This window comes from Crocodylus siamensis, chromosome 7 (genome assembly GCF_052110815.1).
Source record: "Crocodylus siamensis isolate JL-2025a chromosome 7, ASM5211081v1, whole genome shotgun sequence".
NCBI classification, from domain to species: domain Eukaryota; kingdom Metazoa; phylum Chordata; order Crocodylia; family Crocodylidae; genus Crocodylus; species Crocodylus siamensis.
Genome location: NC_143401.1, coordinates 19,745,103 through 19,769,516, shown reverse-complemented (window position 1 = coordinate 19,769,516; position 24,414 = coordinate 19,745,103). Strand labels below are relative to the sequence as shown.

The 24,414-nt window shown below is 48.3% G+C and overlaps 1 protein-coding gene across 3 annotated transcripts; it reads right to left on the bottom strand.

Moving 5' to 3' along the window:
• Positions 1-1,013: 1,013 nt before the first annotated feature.
• On the bottom strand, positions 1,014-20,480 carry LOC149859565 (beta-microseminoprotein-like). 3 transcript variants are annotated; one of them, XM_090057090.1, is made up of 8 exons: positions 20,322-20,480; positions 14,785-14,878; positions 12,710-12,812; positions 9,028-12,303; positions 7,361-7,455; positions 3,660-3,759; positions 2,782-2,884; positions 1,014-1,401 (listed from the first exon to the last, which is right to left on the bottom strand). In XM_090057090.1, the coding sequence occupies exons 5-8, from the start codon at positions 7,391-7,393 to the stop codon at positions 1,272-1,274; spliced, it is 366 nt and encodes a 121-aa protein (XP_089913216.1). In that variant the 5' UTR covers positions 7,394-7,455; positions 9,028-12,303; positions 12,710-12,812; positions 14,785-14,878; positions 20,322-20,480; the 3' UTR covers positions 1,014-1,271. The 3 variants fall into 3 exon arrangements, 2 of the variants coding, with proteins under 2 accessions (XP_089913216.1, XP_089913217.1); XM_090057091.1 differs by lacking the exon at positions 7,361-7,455; XR_016443462.1 differs by lacking the exons at positions 1,014-1,401; positions 2,782-2,884; positions 3,660-3,759 and adding an exon at positions 4,676-4,690.
• Between the last annotated feature and the right edge of the window lie 3,934 nt (positions 20,481-24,414).

Sequence of the window (24,414 nt, the reverse complement as noted above, 5' to 3'; positions counted from 1 at the left end):
GGAAGAAGGGTAACAGGCCTATCTAGATTGTTCCCACCCTGAAAGTAGACAGTAGAGCAGGGGTTAGCTACATTTTTGGCTGGAGTGCCCAAATCACCCCAACCTCCCCCCGTGCCTTGACTTGGGTACCAAGATGGGGGAGCCATAAGGGGCCCAATTTTCATTGCTGGTGGTGGTTGCACAAATGCCTCCAGGCTTCAAGCCACATGTGCAGCCACCACCACCACAGAGCCAGTGCCAGGGCTGCAGAGTCCAGTATAGCTGTTTGCTGCCTCCCAGCTGCCTGCCACAGCCTACCTGGGCTCTAGTAGGCAGCCAAGAGGCTGCAAACAGCTGTCCTAGGGTCTGTAGCCCTGGCACTGTCTCTGTGGCAACTGTGCATGCACCTCTGGGCAGATGGCAGAATAGGAGCTAGGGTTGTGTTGCCCCAGCCCTTTCCCTACCACACACTGTGAGCCACTTATGCATCTGCCGCCCCCACCAGAGAGCAGGTGCTGGGGCTCTGAAGCCCAGTGCAGCCTTTCGCAGCCTCTCAGCTGCCTTCCACAACTTGCACAGGCTCAGGGCAGCTGTAGCAGGTGGCTGGAAGGCTGCAAACAGCTATGCCAGGCTCCACAGTCCCGGCACCAGCTCCATGGAGGTGGCAGCTGTACACGTGCCTCTGGGCAGGTGGCATGGGAGGAAGCAGGGTTACGCTGCCCTAGGACCCTTCCTGGCCATGCACCCATTGGTACGAGCACGGCTGCCACAGCCGTGGAACTGGTGCTGGGGCTGCAGAGCCCCATGCTGCTGTTTGCAGCTTCCCAGCTGCAGCCAGCCTCAGCTCTGGGCAGCTGTTGGCAGAAGTTGCCCAGTCTAGGTTGGCTTTAGCATGCCAAGGAAAATGGTCTTGCATGCCATGCATTGCCAGTCTGTGGTGTAGAGCCTCTGTATTGGAAAGCGTGCTCTCTTCAAAGGTTTGAGTAGGAGCTCACTGTTACTGAGGTATAAAACATTAAGGCAAGACAATAAAATCAAACGAAGCGTCAGAAATTTTATTTTACTCAAGAAAAGCTCAGTTTTGCCAATGCAGAACAGAAATAAAATGGGAGTAGATACAGTATATTATCATATACTACATTGCTATTCAACTAGGTGAAGAAAAGCAAGCTGCTAGTGTGACTTAAAATACCTCATTCGCTCAGATCAAAGAATGGACTCTTCCCATAGCTGGCCATGCATCACAGGGCAAGGAGATTCACTAGGCAGAGAAATCTGGAGCCAGTTCATTGTTAGCCCACCCAGCCGTGGACCTCACATTCTTTGGAGGGGTCAGTTTTCTCCACTACTTTGATGCTGCAGGTGTCCTTGTTGAAAACCACTCTACACATATTTCGATCATAGTTGACAGGGGAATGAACACTGTGAAGGTGGGGAAAAAATGCAAGCATCACCGTCAAAAGCATGCTGCAAAATATTTCAGCTAATCAATTATTCTAGAAATATACACATTCTCACTGTTTAATTTTCATCACCATTGCTTGATTGATCACACTAACCTAATTGCGTTCCCCTCCTCACCCCCATCCCTCTAATGTTAGTCCCTCGCTCGGGTGATATGTATTTCCCTACCGGCTTTGTCATCTTTTTTGGATTCACAATCCTAAACATCTACTAATAAAGTCAATCTGTTCTCTAATGGATGGGTGTCAATGTAGCCAAGTAGAGAGGTATAGTCAAGCTTCTTGGAGGTTTCTCTTGGAGAGATGGAGTAGCCTGTGGATTTAGAGGGTCTTATCTGGGAATTATTAGCTAGCTTTTGAATGTTATTGCTTCCCCCTTCTAGGTCACTCACATAACATGCCTAAGGCACTGCTGCTGGAAAGAAAGGAAATCACTTTCCAAAGATTTTAAACTTGTCTCTCAAATCTAGAAGCTGTAGTTTTGGAATGTAAGCAAATTTGACAAAGAGCATTTCAATGTACAGCTCTCTTTCTCTCCCTGCATGCAAAGCCTGGACTACATAAGTAAAAAAGTACATAGCCTTTTACTGTATTTATCCTCACAATGTTTCTGTGAGTTATGGCAGTCCTGGTATCCCCATTTCATAGATGGAAAACTGTGGCACAGAGAAACTAGGTGACTTGATCACAAAGGCTAGGGAAATAAGTTAAACATAAACCAGTTTAAGTGATCAGAAACTGGTTTAAAGCTGTAACAGAAGCTCAGTGCAGATAAACCAGCTTCAAAATGGCTGAAACCAGTTTGACCCAAATCAGTTAGGTCTGATACTACATTCAACCAGGTTTATTTAAACTTGGTTCAATGTAGTATCAGACTTAACTGATTTGAGTCATATCGGTTTATGAAACTTCTATCCCTGGCCCCTTCCTGGTTCAAGTTACATCACAGTCCCCCAGCATGCTTTGCAGCCCGGGGTTGTGCTCTCCAGAGAGCAGGCTGGTCCTGCCCCTCTGCTCCCTAGCTGAAGCAGTGAGAGCTGACTGACAAGGGAGAGGGGGGCAAGCTCGGCTGGGGATGTAGCCCAGCCTACGGGGAATGACTACTCCCCTCCCCCAAGACAAATGTGGGGGGAGGGGGGAGTTGGGGCCAGGGAGGGGGGTAAACTGAATCTAAGGTAAATGCCTGTTCACTTCTGTTTCAATTTTTTCTGTGCATCTTACACTAACCTGAGATCTTTTAATGAAGTTGTGAATTTAGGAATATGATTATTCATAATGGATAGGGGGAGTGTGGATGTGGCTTTTTTTATACCACAAATGCTGAATTTGGTGAACTTACGTGGAGCAACAGCGTATCCCCCTATGGCTGCAGCTACAGGAGTGGCAATCCTCACTGCGCCAGGCGGTACCAAACTCATACAGCTTGCCATTTTGAATACAACCTGCACACACACAATAAAAATAAATCCTTTCCCTTGAACTTCAACATATGCATATATCTGTACACGCACATCAACACAAATCATGGGAATGATCTCTGGGCAGCTGAGGGTAAGGTTCAAAATTTTTCACTCTTGTGGCAATCTGAATTCATTTTTACCCTATATGCTTCCTTGAGGACACAACCTTGTTCTCTTCTCATTTACTATGTCCACAACAAATCTTCTGTAAAAGTGAGCATTAACGTAACCACAGTCAGATCTTGTCATCTTCATGCATTCAAATCTGTTATCCTTTTCAGGGGAGCTCCACATGCAAAGTATCATCTATGTCCCTCCCTCTTCTCAACTCTATGGTATTTTTGGGGAACGCATACATGTGGAATTGCTGTGCTGGGGTGTCTTCCTCTGACGAACCTTCCTGTCATCTTCCCTAAGTTAATCTGGTGACATCTAGTGAGGACTGTAAACCTGTAGCTCTTGGATTCCATGGAAATGTAGCACCACGCACAGACTCCAGTTAGCCTGGATGTTCTCACTACGCAGAATCGGAACGTATATCAGCTACTTGTCTGAGAACAGTAGCCTCTGGAAGGCAGATGCGGCCTGTGATGTGGCCTGTGTTCTCTTTCCTAAATGGGAAGCTTCTGCGTGTCAGCCTCTCCCATTGGGAAGCAGCTGATGTGTCGGCATCTCCCATTTTCCTGTTTCATACCCTACTTGGCTATTCCCAGCAGAGATCAAAGACTAATTCAGAACCAATATTTGTGGTTCTTACCTTCAGTAGATTCCTTTAGGTTATTTTGCTGAAAATAGCAATATGCATCACAGACTGTCACCAAGATGCCAATGGCAAGAAAGAAACCCAGGAACCACTTCTGTAAGAGAGAAAAAGCCCATGGCCAGAATTAGGCACCATCTCAGTTGTTAGCAACTAAATCCTAGTTTATGATATCCAAACTAACCAGGAAAAATCTTCATTTGTGTGTAAAAATTCCAAAGGGAAACTGTTCTGGAAAGCAGTACAAATAGCTCTTAGTCTTCATGATTTTGTGCGGTAAAGGTGAGATAGAAAGAACTAGTATAAGCTGCCATAAGAGATTTCACAAAGTATTGCACTGAAAGGTTCCCAGCTAGTGTGGGAATGTGAAGGGGTGGGAGGGCTGGAAATGTTCTGCTAGTCTGTCTTGGGGAATGGGATGGTGATCAGATGGCCATTCTTTGTAATTCCAGGGAACTCTTTGGGGCCAATCATGCATCAGTCACTGAATTGCTGGCCCTTTAAGTAAAGTAGGTCCATGTACCCTGGGAAAGAACAGTGGATGTGATTAGAAAGGTAAGGTGGCACTTAGAACTAATAAAGGGAGAAACAAAGCATGAAGAGCAATTAGCTAGTTGCAAGAGTTCTCTGGACAGGCAGCTAGCAAGAGACCTGACAAGAGTTGCTGGAGTCTCCTGGACAAGGCTGAAAGCAGCGGAAGTTGGTGTCTGTGGACCTTTCCAAATTGACAGACCAGGGCTGGAGAAACCAAGAGCAGCAGAAGGGCCACCTTCTTGACTTCCCTGTGTTCAAGAAGCAGACTGAGAAAGCTGGAGCAGGTTTGGGACAGGAGAAAAACAGAAGTATTTGTTCTCTGGCTTCCAAGTTGGAGAGTTTGAACTACAGGGCCACAAAACCCTGAGAGCTGGGGAGTGGGAGAGGGGCTTACCTCCTGACTTCTCAAAGATGGAAGACCAGGGACAGCCATTGAGGAGCTTTTCTTCTGAGGACAGAGAAAATAGCTCCCAAGAGGAAAGCCAGGAGACTTCCTGTTAAGAAGAACAGTGGAACGGACTGGGGTGGTTAATTAACACAAGGCACTGAGGAGTGACAAAGGATACTTGCATCTGGGCTAGTTATGTTAAGACATGGTGTTTGGGGCTTGGAAAGATTATGTTCACAGTGGATCACCATGGCCCTTGTGTTGGGATTTTAAGCACTCAGAAAGCCAGCTGCTCCAGGTGGAGCTTGGCTTTAATACCATGAAAGCAAAACAAGGGAATCCGTGAGGGGCTGATGTTAAAGAGAGACAGCACTTCTGCCATATCATCTAGCTGTAAAGAGTTGCACTGATTAGAATCGTACACATCTGTACAGCTGTTCCCCTTCTAATGAGGGTATGGACTGGCAGGAGAAAAGCTTGTGCCTTTGGTTGGGGTGAAGGAGGCTTATTCTTAAGTGTGCAGCATTTTCTTAATCATTGCAGCCTCTGACTCCTCTATCATGAGGATCTACGTTTGGTGGTTCTCCCTGGTTTGGCTGGTTTTGCCTGGTGAAATCTCTCCCCACCTGTCCCAAAGACTCTTAAACTAAATAGCTTTATAGGGTCCAGAGGTATGGATTAGGACCCAATTAGCCCAAAAAACTCGAGGACAAAGTCAGAACTTGCTAATAAGACAGGTGCATAAATGTGGCAAGCAAAACAAGTAGAAATGATTATCTCAACAAAGAGAAAGGTAAGAGTTGGTAGGAGATGAGTGTGGGAGCAACACACGTATAAATACAGGAGTTTGGGGACCTGTCCCTTGGAGACCTTGGGGGGAGCATGAATAATATATATGGTGTCTCTACCTGTCAAGGTGAAACTTCACTAAGTTGGACTGATTGTCCACTAAGTTGGATTGATCAAGTGGTGTGTTGTCTGATGATAATAAACCTTTCTGAGCTTTCACCACTAAACATGTATCGGAGCTGGGTTTTCTGCGTTGCCTTCAGAATCTGGAAGCCAGCTCGCTAGCGTCAGCATTCCAGAGCATACAGACTCCAGTAGCCTGTATATCAAATGTGATAGCAACCAGAAACCACTTGAGAAAATACTCCAAATGCCTCCGAACAACACAGCTGTTAGGCTGCTGACAGATGGGAGCATGGAATGTGCTTTACCAGAAGAGGCAGCACTTTCATTTGACCCAGCTCTGCAGCATCTGTATAGGTCAGGCACTTCAGCTGGGCCTCTTGGCAATTTTATCTAAAGCTGATTCAATCAGCTATTAACTAAAAGTGCCAAAAAAGCTGCACTACAGCACCTAATCTTTACGGACATTGGGTGAGTCAGGTCCAACTAATGCATTGCCTTTTCTGAGTATGTGCTGGGTTCAGTACAGGAGCACGTGAATGTTGAAGTAAAGTGCCAGTTGTGGTTTTTTTCCATCCCACATCTGCAAGCAGCAATAGTGTTTACTGGAACTGGTCTTTGCTGCGTCTTCACCTGTGTTTTGAAAGGAGATGTCTTGGGTCTCTGGTCCTGTCTGCACTGCTGTCTTTCCTGGGTTTTGCAAGTCAAAGAGATCCTGGCTCTTTATGGCCATCTCCTCCTGCTTGTAATTTTGGTTGGTGGCTGCAAGTGTTGTCAGTGCTCTGCAGAACATGCCAGAGTTTCATGATTGCCTCTTGCAACAGTCTCAGTCAGCAAATCATAGAAGGTGCAGACCTTGACAGCTCTACCAAGGAGCTTGTGGTTGCTGCTGGTATCTTTATAGTTCTGACAGAATTTATTGCAGCATTAGACCATGCCCAGGGAGTGCCTCTTCTCCTTCATTAGAGTCAGATAGCTGGTTGTGCTTGGCTTTCCAGTGGGCGCTGTCTGGATGGGCTAATAGGGCATTTGTAGATGATACTTTAAAGCAGGTTTAAAGTGACAAAATCATGATAAAGCTAATCCGACTTTATCATACATCAGCAAATGCATGACAAGTAGATGCAAGGAGGTGATACTTCCCCTCTGTGCAGCATTGGTCAGACCACAGTTGGAGTACTGAGTCCAGTTTTGGGCACCGTACTTCAAGAAGGAAGTTGATAGATTTGAGAGGGTCCAGAGGAGGGCCACTCGTATGGTCAGGGGCTTATAGGACAAGCCCTATGAGGAGAGACTGGGGGACCTGGACCTCTTCAGCCTCTGCAAGAGAAGCTGAGAGGTGATCTTGTGGCTGCCTACAAATTCATTAGGGGACGCAGCAAGGAATTGGAGATACTCTGTTCACCAGGGCACCTCTTGGGGTAACAAGAAACAATGGTCACAAACTGACAGAGAGCAGATTTAGGCTAGATATCAGGAAAAATTTCATGGTGAGGGTGGCCAAAATTTGGACTGGGCTTCCAAGGGAGGTGGTGCTCTCCCTACCTTGGGGGTCTTTAAGAGAAGGCTGGACAGGCATCTGGCTGGGGTCATCCAACCCCAGCGCTCTTTCCTGCCTAGGCAGGGGGCAGACTCAATGATCTGTTGAGGTCCCTTCCCACCCTATCTATGAATCTATGGGTTAAATGCCTTTTGCACCACCTTAATGTCATTGCTGTTTGCACATTCAGTGATGTATTGCACATTAATTCCAGCTGCACTAGCACATTCAGGAGTTTAATGCACCTTAAATGACTTTGGGACACAGCAAATGACTTTGGGGCATTGCAAAGTAAAACACCTCCAAGGAGTTTTAATTTCTTACCCTACAGCTGCAGGGGGAAGCACCAAGCCCCATGCAGCTCAGGGGCTGTGCAGGCAGACCATGCAGGCAGTCCAGCAGCAGCCCAGGAAGGCAGGCTCCACAGAAGGAAAAAAAAAAATCAGTGAGCCTGATCTTTTTTTTCTCTCTCTCCTCACTCCCACCACCAAGCCTGCCTGAGCTACATGGGGGGCCCAGCGCTTCCCTCCATGGCTTGCCCCCCGGGACTGCCTGAGCCGGGTGCCTGCGGGCCTTTCTCCAGATGATGAGGAGATCCAAGTCCTCCCCGCTGACCAGGGCTGTATGGAGCTTTGGACATTCCCAGCTGTATAATCGTTGTGTAACTCAGGCTGTGTGAGTTGGCCATGAGCTGGAATTCTAAAGCAAGATGCCTGGCTGAGTACTGACACTTAAACAGGGAGATGATGCCTGGTCAAAAGGACCCTGGTGCAGCAGGGGGGCACACAGGTAAGAAAGGCTGTCCCAGAGTCTGGTTGTGTGACGAGAACAATGTAATATGAGCGGAAGGGTTGCCCGATGTGGTATGCTTTTCTAAATGGAATGGAAGTTATTATTTGTAGTACCTTGGCAGCAAGAGCCACAGTCAGGGACCAGCACACCATTGTACAAACACAGCACAAACCCCACAAACTCTACAAACACAGCAGCTCTGCCCCAGGGAGCTTACAAGCCAAATGGGTGAAGCTTGATGCCCAGTATGTGACGTAACAGATTCTGAATTTGATTTGATTCATTCTGGATGAGATACAAAATAATTACTTGGGGGAAGATGGTATGTGGGCATGGGGCAGTTTCTTGTGAAAATCTCAACCTGAAATTTAAAGGGTAGATAAGTTCTCATAGGATTTAAAGCTTCTGTGTAGCGAAAATATGACTGAATCATAACCTTTCATTTATAATTAATTTATAAATCTACATTCATCACAGAAACTACAACCTCTTCTCTAAAACTTATGCTCTTCATGCAGTTATAAGAATCTTCCCAGGTTATTTTTATCACTGCTGTGGACTTGTACAGGCTTACAGAAAAGTAGAATTTGTTCCCTGTGCCTTGCATCTATCTGGTTTAACAACCTCATCCTAAAGTTGAGTGCTAGAAGAGGTTATCTCCTGGTACATGAGAAGATGAAGAAAGGCACTCAATGAATGTTTGTGTTTTCCACCTGCACCTTCTTAGAGCATGGTTCAAAATACCTACAGAAGTTGAACTATTTTTATAAAGTTAACTTTTCCCAGAACAGATCAATCAAAAGGCAGAAAATCTGGGGCAGCGGTTTGCAACATTTTTGAGGAGAGTGCCAAAAACACCTGCAGCCTCAACCTGTAAGATGTTGGCATGCCAGGGGCAGATGGTGGGGGAGCCACAAGGGGCCTGATCTTTATTGTGGCAGTGCAGCCTCAGCCCCTTCCCTGCCGTCCACCCAGAGGTGCACATGCCAAGCAAAATGCCTTTGGATGCCATGTTCTGGCATGTATGCCAGGGGTTACCAACCCCTGATCTTAGGCTTTACTTGTACAGCTCCTTGCAAGTAATTTAAACAAACCAGTTAATGTGTACTTAGATAAAACTCTATTCCCCTCCTATACCAATTTTTGAACCAAGTAGCCAGATGAGCTATGAACTTCTAAAGTCTGAAATTCTGACTTACCATGGTAAAATGTGTTGCTTCCGAAGAGCTCACAGCCTTACCGTTTCCTGCACTGATACACACAAAATGAGAAGACAAGAATTTTGCAACGCCTCGTATTGAGCAATTTGAGCTCACTTATTTCTGGAACAGCTATGCTGGAATTCTTGAAGAATCTACTGAAATTCAGCCAGCTGGCAAAAAGAAACCTTGGCTCTACAAGGCACAAAAATGAAGTGAAAGGCTAATTTGAAAGCTCTCTGGTCCCTGCTTTCACCCCACAATTACAACAGGCACTTTATCTGGTGATGTGCAAGTTGAGACCTGTCTTCAGGGAAAACTGGCATACAAAAGGGGGAGGCAGAGTACATTCCTTATGAGTACATTCCTTAAAAGTCCAACAGATTTTACCGGTGGCATAGTTGCTTAGCATTTCCTGTCTGAAAGGGATGAAATGTGTCCTATCAGTGGGGGCATGTGACTGGAAGTTGGGCAGAGCTATAATATTCATGATTAAGGGGAAAAAATTGGAATGTGCATTAATTCGCTGTATCATATAATGTTATACACACACACATGCACACAATCTCTCTCTCTCCCTACCCTTCCCGTTCCTCCCCTTGCCCTGCAGGAAATGGGGACCTGCCCACCACTGATGCTGTCCAGGCTGCATCTGTTCTGCTCCAGCCAGAACCAGCAGTAGTGGTAGATTCCCTTTCATTGCAGCCACTTCTTGTGTGTTTTTGTTTGCTTGTTTTAACCACCAGCCCCCTAGTCTCCTATACCACCCCTCACTCCCCAAAAGGTAAGTTGTCCAATATGATAGTACTCCAAACCATAATATGGACATCAACCCCTTTAATAAGGGATAAAGTTGGAGCAGTTTTGCTATATTTGTATCATTCCCAGCTTTTGTACACCAGCTACTGTTCTTTTGAAATGTTCCCCTTTTTATATGGCTCCATATGTACTATAAGGGTATAACTACAACAGGTATAGACATACCAGAGTTAGATTTAAAATAGCGAGTTCAGTTCCAAAAGTGGTATAGGTGTTACAGTCCAGAGATCAGCAAAGGCAGCAAAACCTGCTAGAGGAGCTAAGTTGTTAGTCCACACTTAGGTCTTTGCTATTGTAGCACAGGCATGGGCAAAATAGAGCCCATGGGCCAAACCCAGCCTAGGGGATTTTGTGTGGCCTGAGGCGGGCCTCTCGGTCCTTTCGGACCAGGCACGGGGGCAACTTGAGCCATGGTACGTACAGCCAGTCATGCTGCCCCCAGGCATGCAGCAGGGTTGGGACGGCACAGCAGCTGGACTCGCCTCCCAGCAGTCCCTGTAGCAGCGGCTCCTTTCAGCTGCTACTGCCAGTCTCTGCCCCTGCTACTGGCCCTGGCCCTGGTCCTGCTGCCCAGATACCCCAGCATATCTGCCGGGCACACACAGCTGGGGGCACTGGCCGGAGCAGGTAGGCAGGTTCTCCATGGAGACCAGCCCAGGACCCAGGCAGGACACACAGCTGGGTGGACGGGATGGGGTCACAGGTGGGTGGGAGTGGCATCCCAGAGCCAGGTGGGTGGGGCCAGGACTTGGGCTGGGATCAGGATTGGGATTGCAGGACAGTGACTATGTGAGGCCAGGGCCTGGGGCAGAGCCATGATCCACTGCCCGCACATCCCTGTAATGGGCACCAGTTTCACATATGGCCACGTGCCACCCCCTGTGCTCAGCATCCAGCCCTGGCCCCTCCTCCCCACTCTGTGTCCAGCTACTGGGGGTACACTGACCCAAAAAGGTTGAAAACTCCTGCCCTACAGATTTACTTTACTTGTAGGTCTCATGAAGAGATTTTCTAGGCACAAAATATCATCTAAGTCTCCCATGTATGTTTTTTGTTCTTTTTTTGCAAGAATAGTTCCTTTAATAGCTCAATAAGACTTCATCAGCCTTACCAGAAAGGAGTGAAAAAAGGTTGCACTAATGTTAGATAGCTGTGGTCCTTTCAAAGGAAAGGAGACAACTATGTTCTTGCAGACTTAGATATGGAGTCTGCACATGCAAGCCAAAAGATTATTTTGCCTCTGGTCCTCCATGTTGAAGAGACTACTGTTTCTATGTTGCGATCCTTGGCTGGGGCTTTCTAAGCCATAGCATGCCTCTGAGCTTGCAAGACACTGGCCTGTTTTTGCTATGAGATGAAATGGATGGCTTTTCTTTTGTTTCCCTTTTTTTATTTTTTATGAATAAGTAGTTGGTGGAAGGAAATACTATAGAAATTGTTACAGCATGGCCAGGAAGGTGTGTGTGTTGTAGGAGGTGGAGGGGGGAGCGAAGAGAATATACTGCCAACAGTGCTAGGGAGATGCATTGTTACCAACCTTAAGTGCTCAAAAATCATGAAATAGGCTTAAAAATCATGAGACTTGAAATCTAATTTAGGGTTATTTTTGTTTTACTTCTGGTTTTCAGTCTTTGGGGTGTTTTCTAGCTTTCCTTTTTAACCAGGATGGTTATTTATTATATTTTTAATGTTATTTTTTAAAGTTGCCTTTGCCAGGCAACTGGTAACAGGACTGTTTTTTAGAAGATAGGGCTAGCATTTGGGACACAATTCTGTGTCACCAAGTGGATGTCCAAAATGCAGCATGCAACCAACTCAGAGTTACCTGACTAAAGTGCCAGAGTGATTCTGTTACCCTGCACAACATACACAACATACATTGTCTTGGAGTAACTGATTTGATGATGTACAAAGTAACTGATTTGATGGGCTGAGCACAGCACTGACCCTCAGAAAGCTGCTTCATGCCTAGATTCAATCCCAACTCACTGAGACCTTCTAAGTGCGCTGCTAGGAAAACACCATTAGAGAGGGACTGCTAGTAATTACATGAAGGAAAATATACCAGACTGTTAACTAGCCTATTAGCCTAACTAAGCTAACTAGCGTAGGTTAAATGGTGCTATTTTATAGAAATATGTCTTTGCCAGCGCCTTCCCAACTGTACCAAAATTTATTTAGAAGTAAAAATGATTTAAGTCTCTCTTAAAATGTTGCAGATACCAAAAGACTCAGTAATGTCAAGTAGCCACCGATTTTCATTGTTCGATTTACTTGCACAATTCAGGGTAAGTTTTGTTTAACCAGTAGGAGAGCTAATTTGCGGTCTAACTAATAACCCCAGTGACTTCACAGGGCATGCTGCGGTCCAGTTTCCTGACAATTCGAAAGGAGCATTCTGGCCAGTTGCGAATGGCTATGCAGTTCACCCGATCATAGTTGGTAGGATAAGAAATTCTGCCAATAAAAAGGAAAAAAATGTGTAAGTGTTGCAAGGGAAGAATAATGCGGTAAAGAAGATAAAGGCCATGGAAAGCGTCCACATGGCTGCTGCAGGGTTTGTAGGTACAGCAGAAAGAATACAGGATATCAGATAGTGGCGATCAACCCTACCCCAGAGACCGTGGAAAATGAATATGGCCCTGTGCTTAGTGATCCAGCCTAAGTTTGCAGACCAAGTCAGTGACAGAGGCAAGGTAGGGCCCAGGTCACTTCTTCTAACCACTAGGATACAGGCTGGATTCTCACAGCTTCTGCTTCAGCTGTTCTAATGTGATGGTCCAGAATCTGAAGACGACATCCCCTGGACTTTATGCTGGTTGGGGAGCAAAATGAATATGAGATTATTTGGAACTAGACTTACGTTTTGCAGCACTGCACTCCAGTTGAGCTACATGTGCACTGTAAGCAGTCTCTGGCCTGCCAGGTATCCTCAGATTGGTACCGCACTCCGTTGTGGTAACAAGCTAAACAGGCACAGGGAAAATAATGTTTGATGAAAGAGACACCTGGAGCCAATAAACCTGAGGACTAATATATCTTGGGCAAACTTCAATCTATGCCACAGGCATGATCAGCAAGGACAAGTTTCTACAAAGAAGGAAGTTCAATCTGTGTACTGGCCCTTTTCGTGGCCTTTTCAACAAAGCCTGTGGGCCTCTGAATTGTGCTGGGGGGTGGCATGTGAAATTTGGGTGATTGGATACAAAATGCTAAGATCTAGACCAGAGGTTTTCAACCTTCTTAACAAGTGTACCCCTTCTGCCTCAAAGTTTCAGCTCATGTATCCCTTTATATTTTTTTCTTGTTTTTAAGGCATGGGAGGAGGGGCAGATCAAGGCCCCCATGGTGAGGGAAAGAGTGGGGCTGGGGCTGGGGCTGGGGCTGGGGTGGGAGCAGGCACTGCACAGCCAGGGCAGAGCATGAGATGGAGCCATAAGAGCGGCTTGTCCGTGGGAGCGTGGTGGGTGGGGGAGACAGCTCCCACCGCTGCACACACCCCAGTGGAGGCCCAAGGGGCACATGCCTCCTAGATCTGTGTGCAGGGTGGAGGCAGCTTCTGCTGCAGGTTGGACTCTGCACCCCGCTGCCATTGTACCAAGAGCCGTGCGAAACCATGTGCCTACTGCCACCAGGTGGGCAGGGGACAGGCACACATGTACACATACACACACACCCCCAGCAGGTAAGTGTGTGCGGAAGAGGGAAAGGGCTCAGGGAGGGCAGATCAAGACCCCCACAGTGCAGGAGGGAGTGGGGCAGGGGCAGGGGCAGGGGCAGGGTTGAATGAAGCCCAGGCCAGGCCCTGGGACAATGGGAGCCCAGTGGCACATCCAGGGGCACTGAGGTGGGGGGTGGGCTCCCATTGCTGTGTGCACCATGGGGAGAGCCAAGGGGGGGCACATGTCCCCCACAATTTGTGCATGGGCCAAGAGCAGGCTGGGCTCTGCTGCCACTGCTTTGAGAGCAGCATGAGGCCACGTGTGTCCTGCTGCTGGGTGGCTTGCCAGTGGGCTGCTACCTTCCCAGCAATGGGACACACATGGCCATCATGCTGCTCTCGAAGCAAGCAGTGGCAGCAAGGCACAGAGGGTCAGAGGGCCTGAATGGCAGCGGGGAAGGGAGTGTGTTTCTGTGCCTGCTCCCAGGAGCACGGCTGGGTCGGGGGAGAGGGCAGTGGCACCCCACTGCAGGCCACACAGGCACCACCTGGCCAGCCAGAAGTGGGAGAGGCGGGGACTTTGTATGTGGCAGCCACTGCTGCCACCACCACCTACCCACGGAGCCACATGTACAACCAGCCATGGGAAAGTGATGCGGGTTGGTAGCGGCGGCAGTGGCTGCTGTGTGCAACCCCCGCCTTCCCCCGTCAGGCCAGGCGGCTCCTGTGCAGCCCACAGAGAGGTGCTGCTGCTGCCCTTGCCCCCCGCTCCCACCGCCCTGCTCCTAGAAGGAGGCACAGAAACATGCTTTCCCCCACTGCCAGTGAGACTCTCTGCGCCTCACTGTTGCTGCTTGCTTTCAGAGTGGCAGCTTCCCTCCCACTCCCCCAGGTAAGAGGCAAAGTGTGGGAACACGGCAGGAGAGATGCTGCCACTGGGCCCCAAGGCATGCTCCGTCCCCGCACACCTGTGTGTACTCCCTATGACCTTTCTAAGTACCCCTAGGGGTACGTGTACCCCCGGTTGACAACCCCTGATCTAGACTGTGACCCTCTGCCCATGTCATGTGCAGTGTTGAACAGCAATCAGATGTCAGTAAGTTGTGTTTATCTGGCCTGGAGTGGCACTGATGACCAAGAAGAGAGAACCAAGAAGAGAGAAGCTGCTGTGTTGTGCAGAGAGATCAACAGGCTTTGAAGCTTGCCCTGATGATCACTGTATGTGGGCTATATCATTGCAGAATGAATACACCAGACACTTGATCTGCCACTCTTACCTGCTGGATTGCCTCGAAGTGGATAGAAAAAGCATTGTGACCTGCATAGTGTCACTGAGATGCCAAAGGCAAGAATGATACCCAGGAACAGCTTCTGTAAAAGAAAGGCAAATCCCACAGCCAAAAGTCAAATAATAGCTAGTAACTACCCCAGAATATTCCTTTTGGATTGAAATTTTATATTCCTGATTTCAGTTCCCAACCTGCTTCTTTTGGAAAGTTTGATTACAATCCTTTCCGGTTTTAGTGTCCACAAACAAAGGCATCAGAATGTCTAGTCTGAAATATTGCTCTTGTCCCTCCTAACCCATCATAAACACTAACCAGGCTGCATTTTGAAATATTCTGCATAGCATGCACTTGGGCTTCCAGGGAAGATGCAATCTTAGCACACTTCAGATAAATGTTGGGTTTTTTTTAAATTAGGGACAAACTTGAACCAGAAGCATCAATCAGGAACTATTCCTTTTGGATTGAACCATCAGTTGGAGTGGTGCATGGGGTTTGGGGCCCAGGGCGGGAATGCGCGGCCACAGGGTCCAGGCAGGGAGAGGGTTGGGGCTGCAGGTTGCTCATTGGAGGGTACAGGGGAGCTGGCTCCCTGCCGCTAGGGAGGCATAGGGGCACGTGCCCCCCAGATTTGTTCATGGGGCAGGGGCAAGGGTGGGCTGGCCACTGGACTCAGGTTCCCTGCCCTGCCGCCCTCCCCCGGGGCTTTTGCAATCCAGCAGATAGGACCTAGAGCAGCAGGTCAGAGCAGGGCAGTAAGCTTGGTGCCCCCGCCACAAGCCCCATACCTCCACGGTGAGCTGCTCACTGCCTGCCCAGAAGCAGCAGGGTAGGGGCACAGAGTTGTGCCCCTCACTGCTGCTGGGCAGACAGGAAGCATGTCACCATGGCGGCGTGGAGCTCCCAGCAGTAGCATTGAGTTTCCCTGCCTGGCCTTATTCGCTACACCAGGTCCTGCCCACTGGGTTGCAGAGGCCCCAGAGGGAGGGCAGTGGGCAGGGACCACCGACCCTAAAGTGGGGGGCAATGTGGGTGGGGGCTCTGGTTCAGCCACGCTGCCCATGGGGGTGAAGCTGCACTCTGCACTCCACTCTACCGCAGCACCACGAGAGGCAGCCAGAGTTCAGGCACTGCTGCAGAGAACAGGAGGCTGCGCAGGGGTGATGTGTAGGGAGTGCGTGTGCATCCCCTGAGAGCGCCGGTGCACCCCCTGTCAGGCCGTGCTCCCTGTTAGCCGGTTGGCAGGAGGGGCAGGTGGGAGCAGCAGTGCCCCCCACCGTGAGTGCCGGCCAGGGAGAGGGGCCACCGCAAAAGCAGCCATGCTGCTTCCAGAAGTGGCTGCAGGAGTTTTGCAAGCGGCACAGCTACTTTTACGGTGAGTGAGACCCTCCCCAGTCACTGACTGGTGCCTGCTGCCCCACCTGACTCAAGAGGCATGACATGAAACACCAAAACGAAACACCAAAACTTATAGGTATTTAGAATTTATTTTATTATACCAATTAGGGTACTGGTAGGTTTCCAAATTGCTTTAAAATTGTAAATATATCAATAAAATATTGTGTTCAGCTGATCCCTGTCTATATAATGGTATTTTATTTTAACCACAGAAACATGCGATTATGGGGTTTTTAATAGGGGTGTGTGAAAAGGGTCATATTCGATTATGATTTGACCTTAATCAGGGACAGTGAGTCGATTCGTTGATTTGGATCGCTATCCCCAATTCGATTCAGCTAAATCTGAAGATTCAATGCTGATTCAGAGAATCAGCAATTTGGCCATAGACGCAGCTTTAAATGTTTTTTCTACATACCTCAAGGTACCAGGTGCACCTCCTGAACCCTGCAGTGGTGGGGCATATGGAGCATCCCACAGAAGTATGAGGCATGCCCCTATGTGCTTGGCGATGAATTGGAAGTGGACCGGAAGTACTTCCAGTCCACTTCCAGGTCCATTGCCAAGTCAGCCAGGGGGCCTCCCTGCGTCCCCCCAGCTTGGTGATCAGACACAGGGGGACCCTGGGTGCCCCACCCCCCACCAGACCCAGGAGGCAACAGATACCGAGCTGGGGTGGGGTACGGAGGGAGCCCCCTGTGCATTCCCCAGTGAACCTGGAAGTGGACCAGAAGTGCCTCTGGTCCACTTCCAGGTCTGCTGCCGAGTCTGCTGGGGACTCCCCTGCACTCCTGTGGGACACTCCATCTGCCCCAGCATCTCAGTATTCAAGAGCCGCCTGCTACCCAGTAGGAAAAAATTTAAAGCTGTGTCTATGACCAAATCTCCAAATTTTTCCTAATCTCTGAATCAATTCAGAGGGTTCCAATTCAATTCAAAGAGATTAAAGGGTTTCCCGATTCGATTTGGATTCAGAGATTCGGGCACCGCATTGGGCTGAATCTCCGCCAAATTGAATCAGTGACAGCCCTAGTTTTTAATCAGAGAATTTGCAGGGGTTTAAAGTCAGAGAATTTGCTATTTTTAAACAAAGAAAACTAGGATCCTTGGTTATAATATAAGAGCCAGTGACGGCTCAATAATTTAAAAAGTAACATATTTAAAGCTGATTAAAGAAGATACATTTACAAAAAAAAGATAACCAATGGAACTCACTACCAGAAGACATCGAAGCAAAGCTTTTAGAGGGCGTCACTAAAGGATTAGACAGGAGTAATAACAATATCCAGTGCTTTCCATTAACAAAACTAAATGTACCTAAGTGAAATAAGCCATTGTTAAGTGTGGTATGAATGACACTGAGAAGAAATTTCCCTTATGGACAGGTTATTCTATTTGCCTGTAATTGGATCCCTTCTACTTTCTTGTGAAAAATCTGATACTGGCCAGTGACAGACATGCAGAGTTGGAAGAGATGGACAGTTGATCTGATCCAGAATGGGAGTTTCTAGTTACCAAAGTATGATCCATGGGCTAACCACTTTGGTAGCAGCTTGAAATCAGGCATTTCACATCAGTTAGGAAAATGATTCTAAGTGGCCTCAGGGCCTCATTACACAGTAATTTTTGGTGGCTCTTAACCCCTGAACGGACCACACGTTAACAGCGTTAAGTGGCTTAAAGCACTCATTACGTAGCTCAAAGTTATACCACTCCAAGGCAGCATTATCTCTGATCTGCATAATTTTGCTCCTGTTCCATTAAGGTGTGGCCACTCCCCACAGCTGTGCTGCTCAAGTCGGAGTCCTCCAGTTTCCCAGGACACAGTGCCCCCTCCCCAACATGATGTTTCTGTGCACAGTTGAAAATGGCGACCCCCTGAGGCAGGTTGAGACTGGCGGGGAGTGAGGCAGGGAGGCACGGAAAGCTGGAGCCAGTGCACCAGGGTGCTGCTGCAGGTTGGGCAGAGTGTGACCCAGCGCAAGAGAAAGAGAAAAGCTGTGTGAAGTGGCACCAAGGGTGTGAAGGGTGCTGAGCAGGGGGATCTGCACTGGCTCTGCTGCCTGGCTCAGTGAAGCACTGATGGCTCCATTGCTGCCCGGCCCAGGAGTATTGCATTGTGCCACCCTGCTCGTTCCTTCCACAGAACTATGCCGTGGCTAGTGGGAGCTTTAGCAGCCCCAGTGGTGGCACAGGGGAGGGACAGAGAGGAGAAGGGGAGGTACTATCTCATCACCGCGAGCCACCAGCATGCTGCCAGTGCCTGTGCCTGTGCCTGTGCTGGGCTCCAGGGAAGGCAGGTGTCACTGTTGGGAGGAAACCAGTGGGATGGCGGACTGCAGTGCTCCCAGGCTGGGCAGAAATGGAACAGAGGCGGATTAAGGTGTACTGGGGCCCTGGGCAAACATAGAAGTGGAGAACACCTCCCCACATGGGAGCTGGGCTGCGGGGGGTAGGGGGGAGAGGGGTCCCTTCCCCTCCTGGTGCTGGCAGCAGAAGCTGAGTGGACCCTACTGGGCTCAGGGTGGGGGTGGGGCACGTGCCCCCCTCTTCTCCCTACTGGCCATCCCTCCCCCCAACTCTCTGCTATGGCCAAACTTACGCACACAGTTGTGCACACAGATGGGTACACACTCTGCTCTCACTCACTCTCTGCACATGGACGCACATACACTCCTTGCAATAAACAGATATGCGTCCATGCAGACACGTGCACAGACACACACAAAGAAATAGATACATACAGATGCATAGACATGCACACAGAAACATAGATGCAGATGCACACAGACACACTGCGCGTACACACACTGGTGTGTGCACAGACATGCACACACAAACATGTATACACACAGATGCACACACACACAGACACAAGCAGACACATGCACACGGAGAGATGTGCACACAGATGCAAGCAGACGTGTGCACACATGCGCACACAAATGCACACACACAGACGCAGAGACACACACACACGGACAAGCAGACACAAGCAGAAGCGCACACACACGGATGCACATAGACAAGCAGACACACACACAGACACAACCAGATGCTCACATACACACCCCCAACCACACACTTTCCCCCTAGAGGACCTCCTCCACTCTCAATCACACTGAGGCAGCACCCCAACCCCCATGAGCAGTCCACGGCTCCATCTCACTTCCTGCCGGCCCTGTTACACTTACCAGCAGGGAGCTGCTGCCCGGCTGTGTCCGTGCCACCGCACACATGCATGGAGCCAGGCTGGCTCAGGCCAGGAGCATTGTACTATGCCTTTGCAGGTAGGTGGCAGCCCTGGGAGGGGTGGCTATGGGGTGCTAAGGTGAATTTGGGGGGGCCATAGTCCCCCACCCCAAGACCTCCCCCACAGTGCCGCCACCTGCCTGCAGAGGTGCAGCGCTGTGCAGTGCTCCTGGCCTGGCTCCCCCCACCACCAAGTGCAGCACTGCCCCAGCCTGCCCACCAGCCCTGCCCCACTGGGGGAGGGGCCCTGCTTCTGGCTACAGCAGGGAAATAAATGTGAAAGTCAGGGCTTTAAACCGGGTGCAAATGCACCCAGTTTAAATCCCCGCTTTTGCTTCCCTGCTGATGAAGATCCTGGGTTGGTAGGGGCCCCCGGGCTTGTGCCCAGCTGGCGCATGCATTAATCCACCTATTCAATGGAGCTATCAGCACCCTGCCAGGCAGGGCAAGAGCCAGTACCATGCCTTGGCTCGTGGAAGGATTTAGTGGCCCCAGCTGTGGTGGCAATGGGGGAGCCCCAACTCCATGGAAGTAGGAATGAATATTGCTAAGTGCTTTACATGCATGGTACTAAGGGGGCTTTTCCTATTCTTTCACTGTTGGGAAAGGTAGCCAGGGTGATAGAGCCTAAGGACCACATAACCCGGACATTATTTGAGCTGCATAACAAGTGTCTTAAGCCACTTAAAAGTGTTAACATGCAGCCAATCCAGGGGTTAAGAGCTCCAGGAGCCACCTAAAATTACTGTGTTACAAGGCCTTTGCTTTCAACCTTTTATTCCTTTCACAGATACCTCCAAATAGTCATTCAAATATATGTAATTCAGATGCTATACACTTCCTTCTTTTACAGTGTAAGATAAGAGATATTGACTTACCATTTTGAAAGCTTCCTGCCTTGGTGATTGTACAGCCTGAAGCCAGTTGTGTTTGCAGTATATTTATACACGCTGAGAGAACAAGTGTTTTGTAATGCCTAATGCTGCTTACATTGAAGATATGTAAATAACTTAGATAAATATTTGTGTAGAAGTCACGTGTATTGGTTTGTTGGTCCTGATAGCCAAAGGAGTTGATTCAGCAGCTTTTGGATCACTCCCTTAGGCCAAACAAGCACTAAGCATATTACTTAGCTTTGAGCATATGTTCAGTTTGTCTTCAGTGAAACTATTCCATGTGTGTAAAGCCTAAAGAAATTTTAAGCATAAGTTGCAAGCCATCCTGGCCCAGGACATCCAGGATAGGTATGTATCAAATATCTTTTTCTAGATTTGCTAGACTAGATTGATTACAAAAGAGAAGCAGACAGAAAACAGTACTCTTCTCCTACTCCTCCAACTCCATGTCAAAATCCAACAAGACATCATTTCCAAGTATCATTTCTTCCCAAACTTTCATAGTGAATGAAAAAACTTGACAGGAGACCTGGGTTTTTTCCCTGGTTTTGACCCTAACTTGCTATGGAAACTTGGGCAGCTCCTTTACTTACAATTTTTTGTCTACCTCTGTGACTGCAAAGCACTTCAAGGCTTGCAGATGGCAACTGATATTCACTTCTGCTATTCTTTCAAACTTGTAACTTTTAGCTTATCCTATATTCATAGTTTCATAGTTTGTAGGGTTGGAAGGGACCTGAGCAGATCATTGAGTCCGACCCCCTGCCATGGCAAGAAAGAGTACTGGGGTCAAACGACACCAGCAAGGTGTTTGTCTAGCCTTGATCATGATTCATAAGAGGCTGAACCAAGGTTCATTTGCTAAGACTGATTTTACACTGATTAAACTGATTTTACACTAATGTGAGTACATATTTGTGAAGACAGAACTAATACATTTTCATAGCCCGGAAGACCTTAGTCAGCTACACAGGCATTTGCTGGGTGAGAGAAGTAGTGGTGATGAGAGGTTACAATGAGTTTTTTAAAACTTCCATCAGAAAGGGGAGTTAGCAGGAGAGGTGCCTCAAGCTTCAGGTTCGTCTATGATCAATAATAGCCTAATCTGTGTTAACTAAAAGGAAGTGAACCATTCTTTTATTGGTCACTGGACATGTCTACAGAAGACGCTATGTTGTTATGGCAATGTAGTGCTGACAGGCACGAACTGTGATGCTGCTGCTATTGCACGGTAGTAACAAGCTACCGCACAGTAGCTCATTGCTACTACACAATAGGGTCGGATATGATCTGTGTCATGCCTGGACTGCGCAGTACCGGTTGTTACTGTGCAGTCATTTAGTACTTGCTAAAGCAGTAACAACTGCACAGTCAGGCACACGTGTAAATGTGCCCACTGTCTGCTGTCTTTCCTCCACCGAGTCTTGACATACTGCTATAAAGGTCCATGTATCTAATAATTACTGATGTGTATGAGAATTTTTAAATGGCATTGCATAATGAAGAACTACTTGTTCATGACACATAAGCCACATAAAAAAACACAGCTGAAGCTGAATTCCCTCCAGGTAAGCATGGCATTAGACAAATAGGGGGATTCTATCCTATCACTTCTGCCTGAATTATGCAACAATTAGGAGGACAAGAACACGTAGTGCTAAATAAAATAGAAAGAGGACTCACATTGACCTTTTGAATGTTCTGGCTGAAAACAGGACAGTGGGAGAAAGGGAAGCTGTTTCAAGGGCGTCACTTCTGACATCAGCCAACATGACTCAACTTGTACTAAGTGTTGTTTATTTAAAACATACCAAGAGAGGATACTTTTAGGGTCCTGACAGATCTACAATCCACCTCCTAACCCATTTGCAGATTACACATGTCAAATCCTGTGCTGTATTATTTGAGTATGCGCAGCACAGGCCAAGAGCTAACTGCATTCAGGCTGGTGTACATGCCTCCAGGTCCTGTCTGGAGCAAAAAGGAAGAGCTCTTAAACCTGCAGGAAGGTGCTGTGCAGCACAATTTGGCAGAACAGCATCAAATACAAGGAGCTCATGAAGGAAAATAGCAAAGGGTTGTGAGTGGAACAAGAAACTGTCAGGCCAAAGCAAAAGATCTCTGGCAAGTGTATGAACAGGTCATCCTGTGGAATAGACTTCCTTCTTAACATGCTGCTTCTTTAAAGAGTTCTACACTATCATGGGCATGGAGTCCTCCGCATGGTTAGATGTCAGGAAAAACTCTCTCACTAGGAGGGTAATAAAACACTGGAACAGATTACCCAGAGAGGCTGAGGAATCTCCGTCCTTGGAGGTTGTGTTAAGATGCAGCTAGACAAAGCCTTGGCTGAGATGATCTAGTTGGGGATGGTCCTGCTTGAGCATGAGGTTGGACTAGATGGCCTCCTGAGGTATCTTTTAACTCTAATTTTCTATGATTCTACAAAACCTGGTTGGGACAATTTGTAGGACCTCAAGGGGAGAACCAGTGGAGAGCATGAAGACCCCAGAAACAAGGAAGAAAGGGATGGCAATCCTAATCCCAAACTGCATTGGAGCCACTTGCGGATGTTACACTTAAGACACGATTAACCAGTTTATTGAATGTAAATAGTAGCCCATCACACATTATCACACATTCAGTGTAATAAAATGGAAAATAAGCCATGAATTCATTTAACAAAATATGCATAATAATGTTGTGGTTGGTCTCCATTGCACTTTAAACTGAACATGTGGCAGGGTCCTTACCATGGAGCCTGATACCAGCTGTATGGTAGTGCTCTGATATTAGCCCTGGTGCTGTCAGTTTCAGCTCCAGGACTGCACCAAGCCAAGTTTGGCACTTGTACAGTCATGGTACTGGGCCTGACAACCATCTTATTGTCAGTCTCAGCTCTGGGACTGCACCAGAGTGTTGAACTTGTTCCTATGCGGTCCTGGGACAGGGACTAACGGTAAACTGATTGTTGATCCCAGCCCCAAGACCACATAGGTTCATGAAGCACCTGCCTTTTAATGCCAGTGCAGTGTAGATTATGATCCTGGGCACAGCAGGAAGTGTGATTGTTAGGACTGGGGAACAGATCCCATTGTGCCAGTAAGTGAACCTGTGCCAGGGGCCAGACAGCTAGCTGCTGTTTGACACCCAGGACAATCAAACTGGAGGCTAGATAAGGAAATTCTAGCAAATGCCACATTTCTTCTCCCTCCTCATGCATGCTTCCTTTTCCCCAGCACAGCCCTCCTCCCAGGTTTCAGTTCTGCATGGAACAGCAGGTTCTCAAGTGCTGCTTCACTGGCTGACAGCCCCCAGGCAGGTTATAGAAAAGGCAAAAAGAGACCCTGAGGTGGTGCAGTGGACCCTGAGGTGGTGCAGTGGACCCTGAGGTGGTGCAGGGTCACTTGGAGGAACTGGATGCCTTTAAGTCGGCAGGCCCGGATGAGCTCCATCCGAGGGTACTGAAGGCACTGGCCGACATCATTGCAGAGCCACTGGCGGGAATATTTGAACGCTCGTGGCGCACGGGTCAAGTCCCGGAGGACTGGAAAAGGGCCAATGTGGTTCCCATTTTCAAGAAGGGGAGGAAGGAGGACCCGGGTAACTATAGGCCAGTCAGTCTCACCTCCATCCTTGGCAAAATCTTTGAGAAAATCATCAAGGCTCACATTTGTGAGAGCCCGGCAGGACAAATTATGCTGAGGGGAAACCAGCATGGGTTCGTGGCAGGTAGATCGTGCCTGACCAATCTAGTCTCTTTTTATGACCAGGTCACAAAACGCCTCGACGCAGGAGGAGGGGTGGATGTCGTATACTTGGACTTCAGGAAGGCCTTTGACACGGTATCCCACCCCATACTGGTGAACAAGTTAAGGGGCTGTGACTTGGATGACTGCACAGTCCGGTGGGTGGAGAATTGGCTGGAGGGTCGCACCCAGAGAGTTGTGGTGGATGGGTCGGTTTCGACCTGGAAGAGTGTGGGCAGTGGGGTCCCGCAGGGCTCGGTGCTTGGACCGATACTCTTTAATGTCTTCATCAGCGACTTGGACGAGGGGGTGAAATGTACTCTGTC